Source organism: Palaemon carinicauda, chromosome 8 (assembly GCF_036898095.1).
Source record: "Palaemon carinicauda isolate YSFRI2023 chromosome 8, ASM3689809v2, whole genome shotgun sequence".
In the NCBI taxonomy this organism is placed as follows: domain Eukaryota; kingdom Metazoa; phylum Arthropoda; class Malacostraca; order Decapoda; family Palaemonidae; genus Palaemon; species Palaemon carinicauda.
Genome location: NC_090732.1, coordinates 82251333 through 82273560, shown reverse-complemented (window position 1 = coordinate 82273560; position 22228 = coordinate 82251333). Strand labels below are relative to the sequence as shown.

The 22228-nt window shown below is 46.7% G+C and overlaps 1 protein-coding gene across 2 annotated transcripts in view; it reads left to right on the top strand.

Annotated features, from left to right (window-relative positions):
• The first annotated feature begins 9541 nt into the window (after nucleotides 1–9541).
• LOC137645777 (F-box/LRR-repeat protein 20) overlaps nucleotides 9542–22228 on the top strand; it is a 325431-nt gene continuing 312744 nt past the window's right edge. Inside the window, exon 1 of one of the 2 annotated variants that reach the window (XM_068378688.1) lies at nucleotides 9542–9712. In XM_068378688.1, the coding sequence (XP_068234789.1) occupies nucleotides 9674–9712 (39 nt within the window). In that variant the 5' untranslated portion in view covers nucleotides 9542–9673. Of the gene's footprint in view, nucleotides 9713–9814; nucleotides 9925–22228 lie in introns of those variants that run through there. The other variant, XM_068378689.1, reaches the window with a different exon arrangement.

The following is a 22228-nucleotide window of genomic DNA, read 5'->3' as shown; positions in this document are numbered from 1 at the left end:
AATGAGGTAATGAAAAGTAAAGAAAAAATATTTAATCGGATGGTCTTATCAGTAATAACGTATGCATCAGAAACTTGGAGCCTTACAAAAGACTTAGAAAATAAGCTAGTAACAACTCAAAGATGTATGGAAAGAATAATGATAGCATTAACAAAATGAGACAGAAAAAGAGTAACAAGGATACGAGAGCAAACTAACGTAGAGGATATTTTAAAAACATAAGAAAAAGAAATAAACATGGGCATTGGTATATGAGAATGACAGATAATAGATGGACGTTAAGGATAACAGACTTGGTCCATAGATATTGCAAAAGAAGTAGGGGAAGTAAGAAAAGACGATGGACTGACGAGCTAAAAAATTTTGCTGGTATAGTCTGGCATGGAAATACCATAAACAGACAGTTGAAGGACATGGCTGAGGCCTTTGTTTTACAGAGGACTAGCAATGGCTAATGATTGTGTGTATATATATATATATATATATATATATATATATATATATATATATATATATATATATATATATATATACCATTAAAAACCAACCCCCCAATTCAAAACAATAATCTAGCTCCTAGATAATAATACATACAAAGTTATAGTCCAGATATGCAGTTTTTTTGGACTATAATAATAATAATAATAATAATAATAATAATAACATAATTATTATTATTATTATTATTATTACAAGCTAAGCTATATCCTAGTTGAAAAAACCAAGATGTTATAAGCCCAAGACCTCCAACAGGGAATAATGGCCCAGTGAGGAAAGGACAAAATGAAATAAACAGACTACAAGAGAAGTGGTAAACAATTAAAATAAAATATTCTAAGAACAGTAAAAATATCACACTAGATTTTTCATATTTAAACTATAAAATTAAAAAAAAATACAAGAGAAATAACACAGGGCAGTGTGCAATCAAGTAAAAGAACTATAATTCAAGATAGGGGAACCATGGTACAGAGGTTATGGCACTACCTAAGACTAGAGAGCAATGGTTCAATTCTACCATAGCTAAAGAGTCTCTTCTACCCTTCCAAGAGGAAAGTAGCCACTGAACAACTATAGTGCAATAATTAACCTCTTCTCAGTGTTGTCAGGCGTATGAGGACAGAGAAGAATGTGGAAAGAATGGGCCAGACTATTCAGTGTATGTGTAGGCAAAGACAAAATGAACCGTAACCAGAAAAAGGGATCCAATGTAGCACAGTCTGGCCAGTCCAAGTACCCACTATCCTTAGCGGTAGTATGTCAATCTGTTCTTTAGTAGCGAGTCTTACTTTAGCAGTCATCTTCAAATCAGAGAATACGAGTGAAATGCTCATGAGAAAGATCCCTCCTTTGCATGAAATATAACCTTAATATATTTCCAAGCGACAACTGCAGAGTTAAAGGAAATAATAAGCAAAACATGAATGAAGTTATAATTCATCTCATTACTAACCACACACACACACACACACACACACACATATATATATATATATATATATATATATATATATATATATATATATATATATATATATATATATATATATATGTGTGTGTGTGTGTGTGTGTGTATACGGTATATGTATATATATATATATATATATATATATATATATATATATATACATATCTATCTATCTATTTATCTATCTATCTATCTATCTATCTATCTATATATATATATATATATATATATATATATATATATATATATATATATGTATGTATATATACATATATACACACACACACACACACACACACATATATATATATATATATATATATATATATATATATATATATATATATATATATGTGTGTGTGTGTGTGTGTGTGTGCGTATGTATATATATGTGTATACACACACACACACACACACACACATATATATATATATATATATATATATATATATATATATATATATATATATATATATATATATATACGTGTGTGTGATGATGTTGCATGTTGCACTTACCCTTGTCTATCGTGCATGATAAACAATTCAGGGAATTTCAACAAAGGAGTGTAAGGACAGTGAGACAAGCGTCACCAAGATCAACTGATACTTTATTTGAATGCGCACGGAAATACATAACAAGGTGCGGACGGAAACGTAGGATTACATTGGCGCCAAGTCAGATTGAAGTGCCCGCCAAAATATATGTGTTTTCTTACACTTACAAATATATGAATTATGGGTTAACAAAAACATGTCATGAAACGATACATATATCAAAATGTAGCTCTGGTAGAGCGGAATATATATACATAGGACACCACAGTGTGGCGAAGAGAGAATTTAAATAAATAAGTAGTTTATCGATTTTCTGGACGACGAAGGGATCGGTGTCCTTACAAGTACTCCCCCCCCCAAGACATCGGGCGGCGTAGAGGGCTGATGATCAATCTTCGTATCTCTTTGGGCGTCGGAGGGTTCCTCTTGTTTTTTGAACGGAGGGGCGCGCTGGCGGTCGGTGTAAGGATCTCTTCCTCTTGACGCCGTTTGATGATTTTTCCTTCGTTGGGCGGCTTGTTTTGTGGCGGAACTCTGGGTCTGCCAGGTCCAGCGGAGGCGGTGTCGCTTCCTTCGAGAAACGCTGGTTTCACGCGGTCTATAGAGACTCAGTCCTCTTGGCCATGGACGTCGAGAAGGAAGGCTTTCGTTGTCTTTTTAATAACCCGGTAGGGACCTCGATAAGGTCTAGTCAGTGGTTGTCGATGAGCGTCGACACGGACGAAAACGTACTTGCAGTCATCCAGGCTTTTTGGCTTGAAGTGCTTGGTTCTGTCCTGGTAAGTTTTGAGACACGGCCTGATTTTCCTGGCGATATCCCTTAGGTGATCCAGCTGCGTGTCGTCGGTTGATGAGGGAAAGAATTCGCCAGGAACTGCGAGCGCTTCCCCGTAAACTTTTTCGGAGGGCGAAGGTTCGCCGTCTGCGCGAGGGGCGGTGCGAAGGCCGAGGAGTACCCAAGGAAGTCGTGATTTCCAGTCCCCGTCAGTGCAGCTCGCCATCAGGGACGCCTTGAGGGCGCGGTGCGTTCGTTCGACCATGCCGTTTGCCGCGGGGTTGTATGCCGTGGTGCTGTGGAGCGTCGTCCCCATCAGGTTCGCCAAAGCCAGCCATATTTCTGAGAGGAAAGCGGGGCCTCTGTCAGTCGTGATGTCGTCAGGAACGCCAAACCTGCTCACCCAGCTGTCAGTCGTGATGTCGTCAGGAACGCCAAACCTGCTCACCCAGCTTGACAGGAGGACTTCGGCACATGCTTGAGTCGTAGCTTCGGTCATCGGCGATGCCTCCAACCACCTCGTGGAGCGATCGATGATCGTAAGTAGGTAGCGAGCGGATCCAGAAGGGGGCAATGGTCCCACAACGTCGATGTGTACATGTACGAAACGTCTTTTTGGCTGGGGAAAATCGCCCACCCCCGATTCGGTGTGACGGCTGACCTTGCTTGACTGGCAGTTGATGCATGACCTCGCCCATTCCCGGGCGTCCTTTTTTATCCCTGGCCAGACAAACTTTTCAGACAGAAGGCGAGCGGTGGTGCGTCCTGAGGGGTGCGAAAGTCCATGGATGATATCGAATATTTTCCTTCTGCAGGAGGCTGGTACCCAGGGACGAGTGCTGGTGTCGCAAAGAATAGTTACTCCTGCTGGTCCGAGGGGAACCGTACTTATCTTGAGCGCGGATGGCTCCGTCAGGTGAACCTGTGCTTCTCGGTCGGTGCGTTGTTCGGTTGCGAGATTGGCGTAGTCGATTCCCAGGTGGATCGCGTCAATTTCAATCCTTGAAAGGGCGTCCGCGACTGGGTTTTTCTTTCCTGGGACGTAACGTATGGTGCACCCGAATTCGGCGATTGATGCGAGATGACGTTGTTGTCGGGATGACCATGCGTCCGTTGATTTCGTGAAGGCGTGGACGAGGGGTTGATGATCCGTTGCAATCGTGAAGGGGGTACCCTCCAAGATGTGCCTGAAGTGGCGGACGGCGAGGTAGACGGCGAGGAGTTCCCTATCGAAGGTGCTGTATCTTGTTTCGGCGGGTTTCAATTTCTTGCTGAAGAATGCCAGCGGTCGAGGAGAACCATCGACGAGTTGCTCAAGCACAGCCCCGCAGGCGACGTTGCTGGCGTCGGTCGTTAGTCGCAGGGGCGCGTTGTCGTCGAAATGAGCCAGGGTGGTGGCATTCGCAAGGGCATCCTTCGTCCGAGCGAATGCCTGTTGCTGGGGCAAGCCCCACTCGAGTTTTTTTTTGCTTTTCCTTTCAGGACGTCGTCGAGGGGTGACAGGGTTTGTGCGATGTTGGGGATGAAGCGCCTGTAGTAATTGACCATTCCCAAGAACTCCTGAAGTTGGCGAATGGTCGTAGGTATTGGGAACTTCCTGATGGCGTCGACTTTGGTTGTCATGGGTTTTACCCCGCGCGAGGATACACGGTGACCAAGGAAATCCACTCCCTCCGCACCGAACGTACATTTGTCGAAGCGTACGACTAGGCCGTTCTCCTGTAGGCGCTTTAGGACGGTGCGGACGTGTCCCCGGTGTTCCTCCTTGGTTTTCGAGAATATCAGGATGTCGTCGACGTAGCAGACGCAGAAAGATAGGTCACCCAGAATGCTATCCATTAGTCGTTGGAAGGTTGCCCCGGCGTTGCGTAGACCGAAGGTTGAGTATGCAAAGGTGTATGATCCGAACGGCGTTACAATGGCAGTTTTCGGGATATCTTCCGGGAATACGGGGACCTGGAAGTAAGACTTGAGAAGGTCCATCTTGGTAAAAAACCTTGCGCCGTGCAACGCGTTCGTTAGGTCCTGCATGTTGGGCAGTGGGTAGTGATCGGGCGTTGTGATGAGGTTGAGGCGCCTGTAGTCGCCGCAAGGTCTCCAGGACCCGTCTGGCTTTTTAACCATGTGCAGGGGTGATGCCCAGGGGCTCGATGCTTTCTTACAGATACCCATGCGTTCCATGTCCTCGAAGGCGCGTTTGGCATCCTTCAGTTTCTGAGGTGGGAGGCGGCGGAATTTGGCGTGAGTGGGAGGTCCTGTCGTTGTGATGTGGTGGTAGATGCCATGCTTGGACGGGGAACCTGGCGAGTATCGGAGCTCGGGCTTGAAAACCTCGGGAAACTCTCGTAGGAGGTCGGCGTAGGGGTGCGTTGTTACGGCGGATACGGACATTGTTGCAGGGCCATGTTCTAGGGCGCGAGACTGGCAGGTCCCCGTGTCGATGAGACGTCTGTTAGCGACATCGACGAGGAGTCCATGGTGGGCGAGGAAATCCGCACCGAGGAGGGGGCGATTGACGTCGGCGATAGCGAAGGGCCAAGAATACGAACGGCCCATGATAGATATCTTGAGGGTCTTGATTCCATAGCACCGTATGGGAGATCCGTTGGCGGCGATGAGTGAGGGAGCGTTTTTGTCGGGACCACGGTCTAGGTCGGACTTCGAAGGAGGGAACGTTGACTGCATTGCGCCGGTGTCCACCATGAGTCTACGGTTGGAAATGGTATCGAGGATACAGAAACCAATCTTGTTATGGTTAACTGCGGCCGCGATGGTGGCAGGTGGATGCTTCTGGCGTCGTCTTCTAGGGAAACTGCATGGTGCTCTACATTTCTTGGCGTCACTGCCGAACTGTTGGTGGTAGAAGCACCATGCTGGGTTAGGCCTAGGGTTTGGTCGCGTCGGTTGCGGTGGTTTCTTTCTTGATAGAATGTTGATCTCGTCGTCCTCGAGGGCCATTGCCGAGGAGTCTATGGAAGAGCAGCTGCTGAAGGAGGAGAACGGAGGCGGTGTTGACGATGATGCTCCGAGGCTAGATGCTTTGGAGGCCTCGTGGAGCTTCTGAGCCTTCGACAGGAGTTCGTTCATCGGGAGCGTGTCGGCGTCTGTCAATTGGGCCCGTACGTCCTGTGGTAGGCGTCGAAGAAAGATCTCGCGAGATAAGCTAATCTCACGTCGTCGGCCGTTGCTGTCTGTTTCGGGGAGCATGAGCAGGCCGGTTAGCTCGTCCCACGCCTCGACAGGAGAGGTGTCACCCATGGGCTTGCCGGCGAGGTCCAGTACTTTCTGTGCCCTTGCTGAGACCGAGAGGGAGTAGATACCGATGAGTTTCGTTCTCAGGTCGTCGTATGAAACTTGGCCGGCCTGGGCGTCGAGCCATGGGGAAATCTTGTCGAATACTTCTTCAGGTATGGAGGTGAGAACGATGTCAGCCTTGGCGCAGGAGTCGCTGAGTCTAGCGACGCGGAAGAGTACGTCCGCTCTCAGGAACCAGGAAGCGGTGTTGTGTTGAGAAAAGGGCGGCAGTTTGACTTTGGGCGTGGAGGCGAGGCCGTTGGGTGCGATGGGCGTGTTGCTTCCTAGATCGTGGCCAGACGACGAGTCGGCGAAGAGGTGAGAGGTTGATATGTCGGTTAAGCTCATCCTACTGCCTTACGTTCACCGAAGTGTGGGAGAACCAAAGGCAGGTTCTTGCCTAAGGTAACGGAGTATGCAGAAGGTAGCACGGCCGTAATAAGTCCGTTAATGGCAAAGCCAAAACCGCTGATGCTACTTTCAACTCCGGGGTCACCAGTTGTAAGGACAGTGAGACAAGCGTCACCAAGATCAACTGATACTTTATTTGAATGCGCACGGAAATACATAACAAGGTGCGGACGGAAACGTAGGATTACATTGGCGCCAAGTCAGATTGAAGTGCCCGCCAAAATATATGTGTTTTCTTACACTTACAAATATATGAATTATGGGTTAACAAAAACATGTCATGAAACGATACATATATCAAAATGTAGCTCTGGTAGAGCGGAATATATATACATAGGACACCACAGTGTGGCGAAGAGAGAATTTAAATAAATAAGTAGTTTGTCGATTTTCTGGACGACGAAGGGATCGGTGTCCTTACAGGAGTATTAATGATACTATCACTGAATACGCGATTTTCATGCATTCAGCCACAAATAGTTTATGATTTCAAATGAAATATGGGTCGAGAATAAAGACATAAGGGGATTTTTTTTTTTTAAATGTCTATGTATGAGTTAATGCAATAAGAAAATAAACTTAAAGCACTTGTCCATTGAAAGCGATAAGAGTTCATATTGACCCTACTCTACACTGTACATACTTGTGATTAAAATGGGTTTGACACTAATGCTCGTGACTATTATAGATTTAATTTCAAATGTTGAGTTATAAATAGTTTTTTACTGTTAAGCAAGAACTTAATTTTTAAAAATGAAACCTAAAAATAAAAAAATAACTGACGAAATAAATATATGTCCACGCATATGCCGACTTTAACAGTCAAACATTTATTCCTGAAAATCCCAAGTTTAACACTGAAACTTTTATCTTTTCCTTTCTTGTAACCCCAAGTTTAATAGTCAAACTTTATTGAAAGTCCCAAGTTTAACAGTCAAACTTTTTTCTTGAAAATCGCAAGTCTTCATAACCACGAGACTTTGCGAGGACAGTCTCTAGAAGACAGCATTTTGTTTTAGTCAGAAAAACTGTCAATTTTTCGGTTCCAAGATTTTTTTTTTTCCTTTTTTTTTTAAGAACCATGGAATTGATGCACAAAATTAAAATTTGACAAATATTTATCTCTAAACTATTTTCGTATCACTTAATTTTTTGTTTTGTATACACTATTGTCTTACGAATTATAATAATACGACCCACTACATTCGACTACTGTACTTGCCAGATGATAGGTCAAAAGATACATTTCCCAAATTTGTATTTATAATTAAGATAGACTCTGTGATAGTAAATATGAATAGCAAGAACAGAATTTAGGTCTAATTTCCGCACTATAGCCTTATTCCCTCATTTCTCGTTGAGCTTCAATCCCAATCGTTCGTTCGTTTAAGAACGCCTTGCCTTATGCAAGACACAGACTCTTGCGTTGGCAGCTCATAAATCACCTGACGGATTTTGAATGAAATTCGAATCAGTTGAATATAGAAGGTCCTTGGAAGTAATTAATAGACAAGGGCACGATATAAAAAGAGACTGAACAGTTGAGCACGTTAGTAAACTACAATGATTTTTTTTTCTTTTTGCTGATCTCTCTCTCTCTCTCTCTCTCTCTCTCTCTCTCTCTCTCTCTCTCTCTCTCTCTCTCTCTCTCTCTCTCTCTCTCTCTCTCACACACACAAATAACCATAAAGTAGCGTGTAAGGAGAGAAATACTAAGCACAAAGACCTGTACTGTAGATTAATTGTTTGCTTGTCTGCTGTTGTTTCTGGTCTATAGACTTTGTAAAAAATATTTATGGATTTTTTTCTTTTAATCGAACAAATGTACTGAGACTTACGAGTGAGACAGGGGGATTCAATTGGCCTGGGTGGCAGAGATTGGAAATACGGCCGTGCACAGAACAATTTTCAAACAACGTATCGACACGAAAAGACTATGCACATTCACTATTCGTTTGTGAAAACGTCGAAAAGACAATTTCATAAAATGCATCCGACCCAAATTAATGTAAAACATCATAGACGACTGTAATAGGAATTCTTCCCATTTGTCAACGTCAAAGCCGATCCCAATTGATGGTTTGCCGTAGGGGATAGGGTATCCTACTTCTCATCCACCAAAATGGGTATGGCATGAATAGGTTGACATTCGGTAAATAACCTTTGCTTGTCGTTTCTCAGTTTCTTTAGTTAAACCGCAAATGTTTTTGGAAATAGTCGTAGATAAGAAAACAAACTTGATGCATTTCGTGATGATCTTGTATGCATTTACAACTAATTCTTTGTATTAGAATTATACAGAACATTGGGATGTTCTTTGTCATAGAATTACAGCGGATTGAACATGGCTATGTTACTTTTCTGATCATACTAATTTAATTTAAAGTTTTCTAGCGTTAAGGTTATGTTCTTTAAAGAAATAATTGAAAACATTAGATCCTAAACAATATTTAAACTCAGAATTATTGTTCAAACCACGTGGGTAAGATAACAAAGGACTTAGGAAGTTGGGGTGCCAAGGAATCATACCTCCTCCCCCCACCCCGCCCCCATCAACAGCTAAAGAATACCGCTGGTACAATTCGTACGATGATTAAACAGTTCCGTAGGTTTTATCGCTATATATCTTACAATATTTTCAAGTATATCCTCGGCTCAATAAAAGAAATCCTTCTTAACACTAAAACATAAACAACTATCTAAATAGTAGTGTATAAACTACTCACAGTTTTGATACCCCCAGCATGGCACTGTTTACAATCAGCTGGTAACATCGACTTATGACGTAATATAATATCTTTCAAGCTCGCTGATTGGTGGATATGCTCATATCAAACTTATTGAGCTCATTTCAAAGTAAAGGAATTTTGAATGTTGAACAAAATGGCATATTGATATGTGAAATTAGAAAATACGATGAGGAAAACTGGTCAAAGAAACGAAAAACTAAATAAAATAAGATAAATGGTTAGTAAACAAAAGAGTGCATGGTACAGTATAGACCAATGGCAAAGCTGCTTACAAATGGAATGCACGAGCCAATGGAAAAGCGGCTTACAAATCATGTGGGGTTAGTAGTGAGTTAAAGTCGTATCTCCGATATACCTTCCATCCTGGCGAACATATCACCAATATTTTCCCAATTTTGGGAAAAAATCTCATACAAAATGAAAATGATGAACCACAACAGTATGAACAGATTAGAGGTAAGTCCTAAGAAATGTAGGTTTCCGTAAATAGACTATAGTCTTTCCAGTGGGAGAATAAATATGCAGTTTTCTTTGGAAGGAATCGTCTGCCATGATCTGTTGACGATGTGAACAGCTGATCGTCTTCTTCCTACAACAAAGAACTCACCAAATCACGACATTTATCTATTTATTACGTCGGTTATCAATCGTGTCGTCAAGTCATGAACGTATGATACGTTTTTTTTCTTATTCTGTGTTCTTTTAAGTGGTAGTAGACATGAAAATTGACCTCACTTGCGCTTATTATTCTTATTTATGAGTCTTGTTATGACCCCTTCTTTGTGTACCTCATGACTATTTAAGGCTTACTAGGAGTTAACTCTGGCTACGGCGGGAAAATTATTCTCCCATTTATTATAGTTTGATTGGGAGGAATCTCTTTTTTCTCGCCAGTTGAAATGGAGCAGCAACATTTGTTTATGCTTCATCTAATTCAATGCCATTGTTAGCCTCTTCTCCATTGTCATTTTGTTGCGGCCTCTGTACTCAGTTAGGATCAAGTCCTCTGTGGGTTGCAATTTCATCAAGAAATATTATGTTCTTGGTTAAGTGTGATGAAAAGCATGGAAATCTGATCATTTGCAAATAACCCTAGGGAACATTATTGGCTCGTCATAACCTAAAATTAATGTACCAAGAGTCCAGGGGCCAATTTAATATATATATATATATTATATATGGGCCTATGATGGAATTGCAATTACTTATGCTAGTGTTCAATGCATTTTGAACAAAATGTTGTTTGGTAGAATATTGGGTTGTTATATGATACTTTGATTTCTAGCAGAACTTATTATTATAAAGAAGGAATGTGATGAATATTTTGACATTTTTCACTAAGAGTAATGTGTGCTGGCACATAAGAAGATGTGTAACAATCAACTAAAATGAAAACGTAATTTCATTGTCTCAAGTCCATTGTTTACTTTTGGGAGACTGATGGTGGGTTACCGCACATGTATTATTTGCAATCACTTTTGGCTGCTGTTCTGTTTTCTGTATGACGTAATCACTAGCTGACTTTTTTAACCAGTTAAGAGCTTCCAAGTACTTGTGCCTAATTTCCTAGATGTTGTTTTATAACGTCCCTTTTATCCCCCTCCACACTGCTTCAGTTCCACAGTACTACCATCACAAAAAGATGTCTCCCAGAAGGGAGTTCAGTGCGTTTCAAAATTTAATGTAATTTCAGCTGTCTCGGTAATTGGATATGCAGTATTTAAACCTCCGTCTATTAACCGTATAGCTATTGTCACTGATCTGAAAGTAAAAAAAAGAAATTACCTGCATGGTTAGCATTTGCAATCGCTTTTGGCAGGTGGCGTAGTTACTCATTAGCTGTTTTTTTTTTTAATAGCTCAAGAACTTCCTAATACTTATTCATAAGTTCCCAGATGTAGTTTTACAATAGCCCTTCCTTTACCCCTCCTCTTCAGTTCCGGTGTGACGGTCTGAACGATCCCCCGGTCTCAGAATTCTCCATGACATTGTATAATGGTTCTTTTCCGCCATTAGCTCGCTTCGCTCGCATGAAAATAAAACATCAAGCTCGTATGTACTGGCAAGCGGTAATGTTGAGCTGCGCACGCGAACATTACAGGAAAATAAAACGTCAACCTCGTATGCACTGGCAAACAGTAATGTTCGCGCATGCGCAGATTATCAAGGAAAATTCTGAGACCGGGGGATCGTTCAGACCGTCACACCGGCATGACTGCTGTCATAAGAAGACATCTCTCTGGAGGGATTTCAGTTTATTTTGAAATTTAGTCATATAGGGTAATTCCAAAAATTTCCGTAATTGATTATATTTAAAACGCCCTCTGTTCATTATATAGTTGAAGTTCCCATCTTAAAATAGAAAATATCACAGAATTAATGACTCACATGATGGTTGTGTGCAGCACTTCTATGTATTGCTTGCCAGAACAGCAAAAAGTTAATGAATGTTATTTGTGAGCGAAGTGAGCCACATCCGAGCAAAGAGCATTTTGCGGGACGTGGTGTAAATACCAGGTTATTATGATACAGTACTTTATTTCCAGGCCTATTACATGAACCATATATTTTTCCTACTGAGTATTTCATGTTTGTTCCGTAACTAAAATACAAACCAACGCTATTCATAGGGGTATTACTTTCGGCAAAGCTGAAAGATGAGCCATCAAACTTTTATCAAGGTTTAACCACCCATCTGGTAGTTAATGGGAGGGGGGGTAGTAACGACCCCTCTTATTCACACACCAGGTCTGTGATCCACACTTCAACATCTCTCTCCCCTCTCGAACTTACTGGTCATTTGACTTATTTTTCACTCAATCTTATTTGTTCTGTAACTAGAAAGCAAACCTAAGCTATTTATAGGGCTATTACTTTTGGCGAACCTGAAACACGAGCCATTAAATTTTAGCAAGGGTTAACTACCCATCCTGCTAGTTAGGCAGGGGGTTAGTTAGCTACCCCCCCTCACTCAGTTATTGCCGCTCTTCCTCCTCACCTGTTTTTGGACTGCTATTAATCTTTGTCTTTTCAACTTTCAACTTATGTTTTCTTTTGTATATATATATGAAAACATTCTTAATATATATATATACATATATATATATATATATATATATATATTTTTATGAATAGTACTTACCTGGCAGTTATATATATATAGCTGAGTCTCCGACTTCGGCAGAATTTAATTGAAAATCGCGGCAACCGCCTTGTGGTGGTTGTGTGGTTAGATGGTTAACAACCTTTACAGGGTGGTACCTGGAATCATTCCAGTTTTCTGTTCCTCAGATTATCTCTGCCGGCCGGATCGACAACATCGTTGGTCCGCCATTTAGAGTTTATTCGGATCGCTTTCCCTTCATCACTTTTTTGGACTTCGTTTTTGGTGAAGTACACTGTGTTGGGATTTGGCAATCGTGTTTGTTCTTGTTTTTTGTCTTTTTTGCTTTATTATCATGAGTGAAAAAATTCATATTCGTATACGTGTGAACCCTTCGAAACCCTGGCCCAGGACTTTTGAATGCTTTGTCCTTTTTCCTGAGGGAGAGTATTAGGGAAGCCCACCTCTTATGTGAGGAAGAAAACTTCGCCCTGTTGAAAGTACGGGCTCACGAAGTAAGAGCCATGATCTGCCTAACTGACATATTTTTCCAGTATGCCAGTGAGGTAGTAATGGCTCTTACTTCGTGAGCCCGTACTTTCAACAGGGCGAAGTTTTCTTCCTCACATACGAGGTGGGCTTCCCTAATAGTTTCCCTCAGGGAAAAGGACAAAGCGTTTTTTGACAGGGTTTTTTGAGGATCCTTCTCCGAACACCATAACGAGTTGGATGCACCCCTCACGTTCTTAGTGTGGGCCAACTAAGCCTTGAGAACCCTAACCGGGCAGAGGAGGCTTTCCTGTTCCTGACCCACTAGGTTCGTGAGGTTAGGGACTTCAAAAGTCCTGGGCCAGGGTTTCGAAGGGTTCTCGTTCTTGGCGAGAAAGTCGACCTTAAGGCACAAACCGCTCCATTTTCATTGAAGCCTACACGCTTCTCGATTGCCTGGACCTTCTGGCAGTCGCTAGTGTCTAAAGGAAGAGGGTTTTCTTAGTCACATCTCGAAGAGAGGCTTGCGAGATAGGCTCAAATTTCTTGGAGCACAGAAACTTAAACACCACATCCAGGTTCCAAGATGGGGGTCTTAACTGTACCTGCTTCATCGTCTCAAAGGACCTAATGAGGTCCTGCAAATCCTTATTCTGAGACAACTCTAAGCCTCTATGCCTAAAGACGGTTGAGAGCATGCTCCTGTATCCTTTAATGGTAGATACAGCCAGCTTAGCATCCTGCCTGAGGTACAAAAGAAAGTCTGCAATCTGGCTTAGAGAGGTAGAGGACGAGGAAACATTGTGCCTCTTGCACCAAGTTCTGAAGGTCTCCCACTTTGACTGGTAGACTCTTTGTGACGAGATCCTCCTTGCTCTGGCAATAGCTTTCGCCGCTTGTGCCGAAAAGCTTCGAGATCTAACGAGCTTCTCGACATTCTGAAGGCAGTCAGATTGAGAGCGAGGGGGTTTTGATGAAATCTCTCGAAGTGGGGTTGTCTGAGAAGATCTGGACTTGCCGGGAGTCTTCTTGGAACGTCCATCAGCATGCCTACCACTTCGGTGAACCGTTCCCTTGCAGGCCAGAATGGAGCCACTAGGATCATTCGTCCCGAATCGAGGAGAGCGAATTTTCTGACAACCAGATTGATGATCTTGAACGGGGGAAAGGCATACATGTCCAACCCCGTCCAATCCATCAAGAAGGCGTCCACTGCAACAGCTTCCTCATCCGGGACTAGGGAGCAGTAGTTGGGATCCTCTTGTTCAAACTGGAGGCAAAAAGGTCTATTACAGGTCTGCCCCACAACTTCCAGAGGCTCTGACAGACATGCGGGTTGAGAGTCCACTCTGTGGGAGGAACTTGTCCCCTCCTGCTGAGCATGTCTGCCCTGATGTTTCTCTGCCCTTGAACAAACCTCGTCAACAGCTGAGTCTTGCTCTCGTTCGCCCAAAGGAGAAGCTCTCTCGCTGTTGTGAACAGAGAGAGGGAGTGAGTTTCCCCTTGTTTCCTTATGTACGCGAGAGCTGTGGTGTTGTCTGAATTGATCTCCACAGTCTTTCCTGACACCGAGGTTTTGAAGGCCTTTAGCCCTAACAAAATGTCCATCAATTCCTTCCTGTTGATATGCCAACTGATCTGACTCCCTTCCCAAATACCTGAGACCTCTTTGTTCCCTAGTGTTGCTCCCCAGCCTGACTTGGACGTGTCTGAGAATAACACTAGGTCGGGGTTCTTCTTGTACAAGGAGATCCCTTTTCCCAACAGAGCTGGGTCCAGCCACCACATCAAAAGATCCTTGATCTTTGTCGGTATGGGAAAAGAAAAGGAGACCTCCTGGATCTTTCTGTTCTAAACCTTTGCGAGGAAGTGTTGCAGAGGCCTTAGGTGCAGTCTCCCCAACGGGACAAACTGCTCTAGGGAGGATAGATTTCCCAGCAGGCTCATCCACTCCTTCGCTGAGCATTCCTGTTTCTTTAAAAATTCTCTGACTTTGTCTAGGCACCTGGTCTGCCTCTCTTGGGTGGGAGAAGCCCGAAAAAGAACTGAATTCAGAACTATCCCCAAATAGAGAATAGTCTGATTCGGCTCGGTCTGAGACTTCTCCTTGTTGATGATGAGTCCCAGGTCCAGAGTCATCGTATATGTCTTCAGTAGGTCCTCCAGACATTTTTCTTTCGACTGTGATTGGATCAGCCAGTCGTCTAGATAGAAGGATACCCTTGCCCAATCTTGGTTACGTCTCTTAGGTCACCTAGCCTCCCTGGCCCGTCTAGTTTCCAACGGCCGCCTCAGGATGAGATCCCTGCAGTGGCGGCTCAAGTCTCGGTGGGATCAAGGCATCGATTCCCCGTACCCTTTGGTCTCGATAGGACCTGCGGAACGGACGGACCTGCAATGGTGGCTGACCGACGACAACCTTCGAAAGGGAGTGGATCTTCTCGTCTTTCCCCCGGATTTGATGCTGTTTTCGGACGCATCAAAAGAAGGGTGGGGGGCCCACGTTATGAACCAGAGGGCCTCAGGCCTATGGTCAGAATCAGAAAAGTACCTCCACATCAACCTGCTAGAGATGAAGGCCGTATTTCTGGCCCTTCAACAGTTCCAACAGACCCTGGTGGGCCACTCCGTGGTGGTGATGAACGACAACACCACGGTCGTGGCTTATATCAACAAGCAGGGAGGTACCTTTTCATGACAGCTATCCCATCTTGCAGTAGAGATACTGAGATGGACCGAAGTCCACTCGATACGTCTATCAGCTCGCTTCATTCCTGGCAAAAAGGAATGTGCTCGCCGACAGTCTGAGCAGAGCTTCGCAGATAGTGAGTACCGAGTGGTCTTTGGATCCTCAAGTAGCCAACAAAGTCCTGACTTTGTGGGGTTCCCCGACAGTGGACTTGTTCGCGACAGCCTTGAATTTCAAGCTACCGCTGTACTGCTCCCCAGTCCCGGACCCCAAGGCACTCTGGCAAGATGCCTTCCAACAACGGTGGGACAACATTGACGTCTACACCTTCCCACCGTTCTGTCTGATGAGAAGGGTGCTCAACAAGACCAGACTATCGGTCAACCTGTCGATGACCTTAATAGCTCCGCTATGGCATCATGCAGAGTGGTTCCCGGACCTTCTGCAGCTCCTGACGGAACTCCCGAGAGAGCTTCCCCCACGACAGGAGCTACTCAAACAACCACATTGCAATATCTTCCACAAAGCCGTAGCATCGCTTCGGCTTCACGCTTGGAGACTATCCAGCGTCTCCTCACTGAGAGAGGCTTTTCGCAACAAGTTGCGGAAAGGATGTCTCGACACCTGCGAAAGTCATCCACAGGGGTCTACCAGGGGAAGTGGAGAGTTTTCTGTGGTTGGTGTCGTGAGAGGGGTATCTCTCCCCTCGATGCCACTATTCCAGCAATAGCGGAGTTTCTCGTGTATTTGCGGGTGGAAATGCGCCTTTCGGTCTCGGCGGTGAAAGGCTATCGGTCAGCCTTAAGCCTAGCCTTCAGGCTGAAAGGAATAGACATTTCCTCCTCGCTGGAACTTTCCTTACTCATACGAAGCTACGAACTTACCTGCCCTCAGTCGGAAGTGAGACCTCCTCCATGGAACGTGGTTCGGGTCCTCAGGGCTCTGAAGAGACCCCCGTTCGAACCATTACGCCAGGCCTCTGACCAACATCTGACTTGGAAGACGGTATGCCTGCTCGCTCTGGCTTCAGCCAAGCGGGTCAGTGAACTTCATGGTCTCTCATACGACATCGCCCATTCAAGGGGATGGGGGGAGGTAACGTTCAGGTTCGTCCCTGAGTTTGTTGCCAAGACTTAGAATCCTGGAGTGCCGGACCCACGGTTCGACTCCTTCAGGGTTACGAGTCTGAGACGTTATCTGAAGAGAACAGCTGCAGTCCGTCCCCGCGTGCAAGCTCCGTTTGTGAGCACGGGAAGGACGAAGAGGAGGGTCACCAAGAATACCATCTCGGCCTGGATTCGGCGGACCATTCATCATGCCTTGAATCCAGACCCTCCTCCGTCACGTCGCCCTAGGGCACATGATGTCAGGGGCATCGCCACGTCCCTGGCCTTCAAGAGAAACTTCTCTGTGACGCAGGTGCTACAAGCTGGGGTCTGGATGCGTCAAACGACCTTCACAGCCCACTACCTACAGGACGTGACCCACAGGAGCCTCAATACTTTTTCTATCGGTCCTGTGGTGGCTGCATAACAGCTGGTCTAACCTCAGGCTCCTTAATGGACAAGTAGCAGAAGGTTGAGGGCACTGTTACCCGGTTTTAGTCTGCGTGAATGAAAGAGTATGTCTGGCCCTTACTTCTTTCTTCATCCTCCCCTCTCTTGGGGAATGCAGCATCCTGGGTCTCTGCATAGCTGACCTCAAACCTCTGCAGGTAAACCATACTTCCTTGTGTTCCTAGTATTAAAAATAATACTATCGCGTCCCCCATCCCCAGACGAGGTGGTATTGGGACGTCCTAGCCTAGAATTCCATATAAAGGACTTCAGGTCAACTTCCTAGGACGAGTCACACTTCATTTCTCCACACACAACTTATGTAGGCCGCACGTTTCTTGCATAGCAAGAAACTTGCGAGGCGTAGGGACTCTTTTTCTCGAGTGCTGCTCACTCGGATTCTGAGTCCCCGGGTAAGCCAAAGCCAGTAAGGCTGGGGACTTTCCATCCTGCCTAAGGGTAAGTCACCCTATGTAAATAGCGTGGTTTGTATTTCGGTTACGGAACAAATGACAAATTCGGAGATAATTTGTATTTTTCCTAACCATACAAACCTTAGCTATTTACACATATTTTCCTGCCAGCCCTGTCCCCCAAGACAAGTCCTACCTCTAAGTGAAGTGAGGCAGCTCATCGGTGTGTGTGTGGGGGGGTGGGGTAGCTAGCTACCCCTCCCCTACCCCCGCGCTAACTATCGCGGGGGTAGTTTAACCCTCGTTAAAATCTAATGGCTCATCATTTCAGCTACGCCGAAAGTAAACCCTTATGTAAATAGCTAAAGTTTGTATGGTTAGGGAAAATACAAATTATCTCCGAATTTGTCATTTGTTCCAACACGGTTACTTACCTAGAACTACCTTCTTAGGAGTTACTGGCTAACTCTACCTAACCGACCAGCTTTTTGTATAGTTTATCTTCCTCTTCTCGTTTTCTACGGGGTCAACCTCTGGCAGTGTGGTACATGCCCGAGGCGACCCTGGGGTCAGGCAGCGTGATCTCTCAGGTCGAGTCTCCAGTAAGTTTCTGGTCGCGACGTGATATACATCTCGCCGCGTTCTCTCTTACCTGTGCGACCCTCGTGTCCCCCAATCCTTTGTGCTTACCGCGTGTTGCCCACATGTTTTCATTTCACTTTCCCGTTCATCCTTGTGTCTCTTGGTGTGTTAGCGTTGTGTTATGGAGCATCCTCGTCGTTGCCCTGGGCCTGTGGCTGGGAAGTCTTGCGGGGCTTTCCTCTCCAAGCCTGAGGTTGATCCCCACTCCCTGTGTTCCATGTGTAGGAGGAAAGCGTGTTCCCCTACCTCTACTTGCCCGGAATGTGCTGATTGGACTGAGATCCAGTGGGTGCGCTTCGGGACGAAGAAGAAGAAGGCAACTAAGAAGTTGCCTAAGGATTCAAGCTTTTCCTCGCCTGCAGGTTCGCCAGACGATTCGGTAGACTGTAGCGCCTGCTCTTCCTCCCCTACCCAGCGTAGGGGACGAGGTAAGTCCGTTGCGGGGAAGAGGCCCATTGCCCTTCCCCAAGAGTCTGATTTTCCTGTGGGGGATGTGTCCAGTGTGGGGCAGGCATGTGTGGGGCCTGAGTGGAGTGCAGAAGTGTGGGTAGGAGGCGAGGGCCTGGTGCCCGCAGGTCCCGTCGCCTCGGTAGGTCCTATGTGGGGTAGGCCGAGTGCCGATACTTCCCCTGCCTGGTGGCGTGTTTCGAGTGCTTCGACCGCCGGGGAAGACACGGAGAAAGGTAGTTCGACGTCTTCGGACCCCGCCACGTGGGTGAAACCTAGGACTCCCTTCAGGTCTCCCGTTAGAGAGCAGGTAGATCAGTGGATCTGTAAAGGACTCGCGGAGACCCCTCCGGCTCCCTCGGCTATGCTACCCCCCGTGTTTCTGCAACCGCCCGCACCTGAGAAACGACATGATTTTCCCCTAACGGTCTTGGACGTGTCGGCCGGTCGGAGAGCTCCGTCCTCATCCTCGTCGTTGTCGTCATCGGACTCTTTGTCTTCTTCGTCATCAGAGGACAAAGACATGAACCTGATCAAAAGGAAGAGGGAGAAATCCCGAAGGAAGAAAAAGTCTCGTTCCCGCTCGAGGCATGGTAGGAAACGGTCGAAGTCCTCTAAGAAAAAAGCGAAGAGGAGTAAGTCAAGGGACTGGGTGAATGTCACAGTGCCCCGGAGCGAGCTGTTTAGGTTGTCCACAGCCACGGCCGCTTCCGGGTGGCTCCCTAGAGCCTCGCCTTTGTTGTGTCACCCTCCTAGCTCCTCCTTCGACCTAGCCGCCCGGCGGGAGGGCTCGAACCGAGACCCCCGTGCATTGTTTAACCCTACAGTAGCCTCCGCCCCTTTTTCCCTTAGGAAGGATATAAGGAGTATGAAGGAAGGCTTAGCGTCGACCACGGGCACCTTGGAGGCCTTCCTTAAGCACCAAGGGCGCCCGTCGGTCCGCATGGATCCCCCATCCACGGAGCCCCCCGTGGAACAAGGTACTCCCATGACGGATGCCTTTGTATCCACGGGGCAGACCATATCACTGGCAGGCTCGGAGGACGATGGTACTCCCATGATGGATGCCTTCGTCCCCACGGGGCAGCCCGTACCACTGGCAGGCCCGTCGGGCGTTGTTTTTCCCACCGTCACGGCTTACCCCCGTACGGAGGAACTGGTGACGGAAGACCTGGTGGAAGGAGGGGAGTGCTCGACGGACGACATCTCCTACCGTAAGGTACTGGCCCTCATCCGAAGACACCACCGGTTGGATGAGCCCAAGCCCTCAGCTGCAAAGGCAATACTTTCCGGACTGTCCAGGATGATCGACAGTCCGGTACAACAAAAGCCATCTCTGTCTCTCCCTCTCGCTCAAGACGTAAAGCTGGGGATGGAACAGATTGATGAATACTTGGCAGGACTAGCAGAGGCCCCCAGAAGTCAGAGTTCCTCCAAACTTCTGCCAGGCCTAAAATCCCAGAAACTTTTTTACGTTCCCGAAGGGCATCGCGGCGGTCCCCGTGCGGTGGAAGCAGCGGTGTCCGCGCTGAACCAGGGAACTTCGGAAGACAGGGCACCCACGGCCCCCGTGTGCTTTTCCCCGACGGAAGCATCTATGATGGAGGACATGGCTCAAGACCTGGTCTACGTGTCCTCCTGGTTGGATTGGTGGTCGTGCCCTTTGGTGGGGTTTCAGGCATCACACGACCTCTCCCTTCCAGAAAATCAGGCCATGCTGCGGGACCTTGTTAGTTCTGGGGGCAAGGCTTTCAAATTCTTAACGTCCCAGTCTCTTGACGGTAGCTTCGAACTGGGTCCTGAGAAAAAGAGATACTGTTTTGAGCAAACTAATGCGGAAGTTGCCTGACAGAGAAGCAAGGAGACTGAGAAATTCCTCCGTGTGGGGGAATGACATTTTCCCCATCAAGTTGGTAGAGGATACTGTGGAGAAGGTGAGGAAAGTGAGAGAGACGGATCCTAGGCCCCCGCCTATGAGGAAGACCACGTTTAGGAGAGCTCCAACGGACGTCCCTCACTCCTCACAGACCACACCCTTGCTTCCCAGAAGAGAACTTCCTTCAGCCCCTTGGCTTCAAGCCTCGCAACAGCCCACCCGTAGGACCACGGCAGGCCCTCAGTCAGCCTACAGACCCTCCTATGGTAACGCTAGGAGAGGTAGATCTGGCCGCTCCTCCAGGAGAAGGTAGGAGGAGAGGCCCCCTACTCCCGCAGGAGCCCCTAGTAGGGGGATGCCTCAGACATTTTTGGCAAGCATGGCGGGATCTCGGTGCGGATCCCTGGACGGTGACGGTCCTGAAGGAGGGCTACAGACTCCCGTTCCTGGAAGAGCCTCCCCCTCTTATCCCAGCCCAGAGGGCCGATTGGCTGGTTCCAAAGGATCCTTGAAGAGGTTGGCGCTACAAGAGGAAGTAGCGACCATGATCAACAAGGGAGCTTTGGAGACAGTGGAGAACCCCGGGCCGGGTTTCTTCAGCAGGCTCTTCCTGGTGGAAAAATCGACAGGAGGGTGGAGGCCAGTCATAGATCTCTCAGCCCTCAACAAGTTCGTGTCAAAGACGGAATTCAAGATGGATACCCCCAAGACAGTGAACGCAGCCTTGAGGGAGGGGGATTTCCTCATGTCTCTCGACCTCAAGGATGCCTACTTTCAAATCCCTGTACACCCCTTCAGCAGGAAGTTCCTCAGGATCAAGTGGGAGTCCAGGGTCCTGCAGTTCAAGACCCTGTGCTTCGGCCTCTCGACGGCCCCGCAAGTGTTCACGAGAGTGTTCGCCTCGATCTCGGCTTGGGCACACGAGAAAAGAATTCGACTACTCAGGTACCTGGACGACTGGTTGTTGCTTTCTGCCTCAAGGGGACAACTGAAGGAGCAAGGCGATATGTTGCTCGACCTCTGCAAGGTGTTAGGGATCACGGTCAACCTAGGGAAGTCCCAGCTAGTCCCCAGCACCAGGATGACTTACTTGGGGATGGTCCTGGACACCCAGTTAGTAAGGGCCTTCCCCTCAGAAGAAAGGTTGGCCAACCTGGTACGTATCCTTCAACCCTTCCTGACGGGACAACCCAGGAGGGCCAAGGACTGGCAGAAGTTACTGGGTCACCTGGTTTCCCTGGAAAAATTAGTACCGCAAGGGAGACTCAGGCTCCGCCCGGTACAGTGGAATCTAAAGGAGTCGTGGGTCCAAGGCAAGGAACCCCACAAAGTAGTGCCAGTCCTCCCGAAGACGAGAGAGACCCTTCTTTGGTGGAGCATCAGGTCAAACACGGAGAAGGGAATGCCCTTCGCCTCCGACCCCCCGGAGATGCTGTTGTTCACGGACGCATCGAAGGAGGGCTGGGGAGCGCACCTGCTGGGAAAATCAGCAAAAGGGCTGTGGTCCAGCGAGGAGGCGTCTCTCCATATAAACATCCTGGAGATGATAGCAGTTCTAAGGGCGTGTCGACAGTTCGTACACTTACTGCGAGGGAACACTGTGGCGTTAATGTGCGACAACGCCACAGTAGTGGCGTATGTAAAGAAACAGGGAGGCATGAAGTCAAAGGTCCTAGGGCCCTAGCAACGGAACTGTTGGAGTGGGCCGCAGAAGAAGGGTTGGAACTGACGGCAAGGTTCATTCCAGGAAAGAGGAA